General features: G+C 38.4%; 1 protein-coding gene across 9 annotated transcripts in view; it reads right to left on the bottom strand.

The window, feature by feature from the left end:
* The window catches only part of DPF3 (double PHD fingers 3), a 169,244-nt gene that overhangs the window by 25,761 nt on the left and 137,584 nt on the right, over positions 1-5,899 (bottom strand). For 6 of the 9 annotated variants that reach the window (XM_057366639.1, XM_057366629.1, XM_057366655.1 and 3 more), the window contains one exon: positions 3,207-3,335. In XM_057366639.1, coding sequence (XP_057222622.1) covers positions 3,207-3,335 — 129 coding nt within the window. Of the gene's footprint in view, positions 1-9; positions 329-3,206; positions 3,336-5,899 lie in introns of those variants that run through there. The other 3 variants (XM_057366662.1, XM_057366682.1, XM_057366692.1) reach the window with 1 other exon arrangement.

Genomic DNA, 5,899 nt, shown 5'->3' with positions numbered 1-5,899 from the left:
AAAAAAAAAAAAAAAAAACCAGCCAAAAACCCAAGAGGACCTAAAATTTTTTAAAAAGCAAAAGGTAATAATAATCTTAGTAGTATAAAGGACAGCAAATCGCTCAGAGTTTCTGTATCTTTTTAGCTATTTTAGCAGCCACCCTTTTTGTCTGCAGAGGGAGAACTGCCACCACAGCCACCTCCTCGGCTTGAGAGAGGCTCTTCTGCATCGTCCTCGTCAAAGCCATGAAAGGTCGAGGTGTCGCTTTCTGACGTGGAACCGAACAAGTCCTCCGCAGTGCGTGCTGGCGCTGCTTCGTCCCTCCTGCCTTCTCTTCCCAAATGAGCTGACATGTATGATGAATATATCAGCACATGGGTTAAGCAACAGGCATCATCATCATAATTTTTTTCATCATCATTATCATTAAACAAGTCAGACTATCAAGCTCACAGGTGTGTGCTTGTTTGTGCCCGCGCACCCCAGCAACATAGCATAAGTAGAACTGCAGCGAGAAAAATAACAAAGGATCAGTTTCTCCTTCGGAGAAAAAAAATCTACAAACACCACAGGTGCCCATAGCTACAGCAGCGAAAGGGTTAATCATGTTTTCCTCTCTTCAAAAGACGTYAAAATATTTCCTCACGATTACTTGGATCAATTTTTTAATCTTTTTAAACCATATAAGTAATGAGACACTGTTAGCTCTAAGCACAATGGCATCAACTGTCACAAATTTTCTGCTATAGAAATGTAARCCACTAGATACCTCCTCAACCTCAGGACTACTTTTTATCCTCATTCTTCACCTGATCCTAAAGAACCTCCTCTGTAGACAAAATGAAATACATTTTGAAGACTAAGTGAAAGTAACCTAAACCAATACTTTAATACAAATTTCATTGTGTGTCCTTCAAAAATAGAAAAAAAAAAAAAAAAGCCAAAATTAATAGATATAGTTCAGCAATTAAAACAACTGAGATGAGGAGTAACCCATCTTGGGGAACACTGAAAAGTTCAAATTTGTGTGAATAAATCAAACTTTTGAAATGGAGCAGGAAATTGTCCACACAGAGTATCAATAACGGCCACAACAACCAAAAGAAGACTCTTAAAAAGAGAAGTCAAATACWGAAATCTGTGAAATTGAGGTTTGTTTTCTCTCTCAGTCAAACTTCTAACRTGATTAATAGTACAACCTTCAAATTCCCTCTTCAGGGAAGGTAGTGAAAAAATGTCTCTTGTGCCCCAGCAAAATTAAAGTGTGAGATTTTAGGGAACAGCTATTTTGTTATTCATGAACAGTAGCATGGTATTAAGCAACCAACTACTGGGTCCCTGCTCCAGCTACAGGAATCAGCCATATAACAGGTACACCGCATTGCTTGAGACATAAAGAATTAAATCCTGTTCACAAAAAAGAAAATGGATATAATAAAATAATTGGCAGATGAACTATCTTGTAGAAATGTGATTTTACTGATTTTTGTGAACAGAAGAAACAGTATAATTTCCATGACCTCTCTTTCAGTATAATGAAAATGYTCTCTATTATTATAAAAGTGAAAGATGGCAGACACCAAAGAGGTTTTGTTGYTTTAGTTTAGAGATTAGTGAGTGGTTATACCTTAATCACTTCCATCACACATCAGTCATAGCATTGCAGACCCCTATGAATGACCCAAGTGGGTCCAAATTTCTATAAAGATAGCRTTTAATGGAACTGATTTTGCACAATTTAGGCTACATGCTGATCTACTTGTTCTATCACACTAACTAATCAAGGGAATGAATGTATTTGTGTGGCACTCTGATATAATCACCATTGCAATGCTTAAGTAGCAATAAAATATGGATCCATTTCCCTGTGCCATAGAAGGACAATGCTGAAATTAGTTATATTGAAATATAACAATCAAGGCGAAGGGCAATGATCTTCTAGGATGGCACCTTAGACCCCATGAACTTCCCCCTTCAGTTATTAGAAGAATCACATATACACTAAGTCCATGTCTCTGACTGCACAGCATTCCTAAGAACGCCCCTGGAGAAAACCARAGGGGTTGCCATTGATTCTCTGGTGACCAGCATCATTTCAGAATATCTTCAGAGGTCACAACAACTGCAGAAGGCAATTTGCCAGTGAGAGTCTATTTGTTCTCCCACTGAATGTGGTAATAGGCCTACTATGAATTTCAGCAGAAGCATAAAAAGGCCATTTCCTTGGCATGAGAACATTCCACATCACATTTCAGCCATAAAGCAACAGACATTTTTCAATGACTACAGTACAGAAGGAGCAGCATTCATACTGAATTTCAAGGCCTCTTTGGTTTTCAGATTTCCATATGATCGTCTTATTACCACTAGTATCACCACTGTACAAAAATACCACAGGTGGAAACTTGGACCAAAGCTGGAATATGCAGTTGTTAAAGGTCTCCCATTCCCTCTACCACCACCACTACCTCCTACATGAGTTATAAATAACTGTTCAGCTGTATAAAATTTTCCAAAAAAAGATAAAAGAAAAAAAAAAAAAAAAAAAAAAATAAAAAAAAAAAAAAAAAAAAAAAAAAAAAAAAAAAAAGAAAGAAGGAAGAAAACAACAGCCCAGAAACAGACAACTCAGAATGGGAAAGACACAATTGCCTACATTTAAAAAGAGAGAAGGGAAGAAAAGGGAGAAATAAAAACCTCTTTAAACAAAACTAATGATAGTCATCTTGTAAGAGGATAATTCTTGACAGCTACCCCCATACCAACCCTGTAATTTTCTCCGTCTTGCTTTTTTGGATGAAGAAATGCATGAAATGTGTAATCAATGGAAATGCTTGTCATGCAACTTTCATAAATCTTGTAAGTAATTTATAGTTGTAATTGCAGCATTTAGAGACAGAGACCATYCTTTAAAATTGTCACAGGATTTTCTCCTTCCATGTGAAGAACAACTAGTACATGTACCAAGGTTCCCAAAAGCCAATAAATACATTAAAACTTCATTATTTCGTAAGACCCCATTAGCTTAAAAATGTGAATCCAGCAATGGGGTTTATGATACAAAATTTTTCAGTCATCCTTTCCCACAAACACAGAGGAGAGATTAGATTTCATCTTCTATCCCTTCCCAAATATGCTGCCTTTCTTCAAAATCTTCAGAAGGTGCAAAAACGAAATCACACAAATGCCTTTGTACAAGAAAGATGCAAGAAGGAGTCACCTACCAGAGCGCCCACAGTCTGAGCATGATACAAGTTCCTCAGGCCGGCCACTTTTTTTRTTCATATTGGAGCCTCCGAGGCAGAAGTCACAGTAGTTATTGGGAATGATGACCCCATCTGGTCCTTTCTGGGCTGTAGTTGGGTTAGAAATCAGATTTACTCAAAGGGCATTAATTTGGACATTTACCCCTTATCCTTGATATGGTGTGAGCTCAGTGAATTTGCAAGCCACTGTCTTCCCAAAACATTGTCATTCAGAACAAAAAGTGAACTGAATAAACCACCCCCATTTGAAGTACACYCTGGATTGTATCTATTTTGCCTGAAATGCCCTTCACCATTTCCTTTATAATACCAGCCAGGCTGCTCCCTCTCAAGGACGTGCTTCCAGATATGCCTTTATGGCTCAGGGACTTTGTAATATACACAGCTGTAGAGACAATCTCTAATGCAGAATAAGACCYATGTTGTCAGTAAGACAAATTTGGATTTTCAGGCAGCAATCATCATCATAAACSCACAAAATACAAATCCAGAAAAGAAAAATATAATCTCCAAAACTCAAAAATCAACAACAGGAAGATGGCGGGAAAGGTACCCTTACTGGTTTTATTTCAAGTAGCTTTTTAGGGGACTACATCTCCAAATGGCAGGGTGTCCTTAGTCAGAAGGTTGGTTCAGAAGCCCTAAATATTCACAGGCAAAGCCATATRGGGATATTTCACCCAAGATTTAGGCCACCTGCAGCACTCATGTTCCATGGGATGAGCAGGGAGGGCAGCAGGTCCAACACTATCCCAGCACCCAGCACAGGTGCAGAGTCAGCCTGGGGCAGACGTCCCAGCCAGCAAAATGAAAACACCTTTCAGCCAAGAGAAAARAATGAGATTATATTCTTTTCCAGCTAGGAATACTTGGAAAGGAGGAGACACTGATCTTAAGGAGAGGAGGAGGCAGATCCCCTAGGAAGGAGAGAAGGGCAGAGAGGTCTTCTGCATTCCTCTTGGTTGAGCAGAACAACAATGTCCTTTTTTTTTTCTTTTTCACAACTGCCGTTTTCCTCCKCTGCTCTCCAGAGAGGGAAAACTTCTTGCTGTACACTGTAACTATGAACTGGGGAAGGGAATGGAGGTAATGGCTGGTCTTCATCTTTGTTTCTTATCTTTGATCTTAAAAAATCCAGTTATATACCAATAGGTATACCTGGCCTAAGCCTACCCCATGAAGAATTTTACAAATGAGAAAAGGAAGAACTTTAAACTGTACCATCTCTATTTAATTATCTTTTTGATGCATATTTTGAAACTTGCAGATTTTTAACAGATGCTTTGACAGCCTTTATTAATGGTCTTTTTGTCCACATTCAAATTTCCCCCAAAGAACAATGACATTCTAAAGGGCTTCTGGTAGCAGTCCAAGACATACACTTAAAATTAAAATTTCTTCCAAGTTCAATCTGCTTTTCTGGTTTGGGTGCATCTAGTTATTCCTTTACTTCCAGCTGCTAATTAGCTGAACTTTTGGAGATTGTGAAGTGAAAGWTTCCAGGTAAGGTGAAATTAAGAAGAAAATTAAAACCCATAAGGCTGCAAATTGCAATCTTGCAATATTGCAATCTTCCTCTGTGGTCATGGAGACCCTGACTGTATTTATTAAACAATGGACTTTGCTCTGAAATTATTCTGGTTAACAGATCCCCAATTCTCTCAAAACCGAAGAGGAGTTCCCAGTATTAGATTAGCATTTTGTCTGTTCCAGAAAGGCATTTAATACACGCATGCAAGATAAGCAAAAAAATGAACAGGAACCAGGTGGAAGTCTAGCACACCGGCTCATTATAAGAGCTGTAACAAAATGATCATAAAGTTGCTGCTTGTATATATTTTGGTATAAAAAAGCAGACRTCCCTAGCATTTATATTTCCCACTGCAGCCCCATTTTGAAAAAGTTAAGTAATTACCTTTTTATATTATTCCGCATCTACAGACAGGTCATGTGCAATGCAAACTCAGCAAGCTCAGCATTCAGTAACTTTTTTTGTTKTTGTTCCTTACTACATTATTTTGCCTTTCATTCAAGTATCTTGAAGTGCCTCACAGATAGGAAGATCYTATCATTAACCTTTAGGGAAGTCAAAAGCCTCTTTTGCCATTGACTCTAACCAAAGGGTTCTAGAYCCTAATTAAGTCTTGTGCTGAGGTCACATTGCATTTTAAAGCTGAAAGACTTGGAGGTAGAGTGCTAAACTGGCTTATTCTCAAACACACAAAAATTCTGTGGTGAGGCCACAAATAAAAACAAGCAGTTGGAGTGCCCGCCAGCAGACGTAGGAAAGAGCTCCACTTCTACCACTGCTCATAATGGTATAATTAACACTCTGCATATACTGACGAATTTTTTCTGTGGTGTGGACCATGACCATAAGATCCAGTGACTATCAAACTGGAAATGGGACAGGGGGGCTTTGTGAAAATACATACATTGATCAATTCATCTGCAGTGTGTGGGAGAGGTGGAGGGTATTTGTTGAGTGTGATAAAGCTAAAGGGATTTTCCCAGACTATTGGCAAGGGAATAAACATGGGATTTGATTGCTTCTCTTTCTCTTCTCTTCTCTTCTCTTCTCTTCTCTTCTCTTCTCTTCTCTTCTCTTCTCTTCTCTTCTCTTCTCTTCTCTTCTCTTCTCTTCTCTTCTC

This window comes from Malurus melanocephalus, unplaced genomic scaffold (genome assembly GCF_030028575.1).
Source record: "Malurus melanocephalus ecotype Western Australia unplaced genomic scaffold, MMel_1.1 scaffold_2, whole genome shotgun sequence".
Lineage (NCBI taxonomy): Eukaryota > Metazoa > Chordata > Aves > Passeriformes > Maluridae > Malurus > Malurus melanocephalus.
Note: the sequence above shows the minus strand (reverse complement) of the source record. Positions and strands in the feature narration are given on the sequence as shown.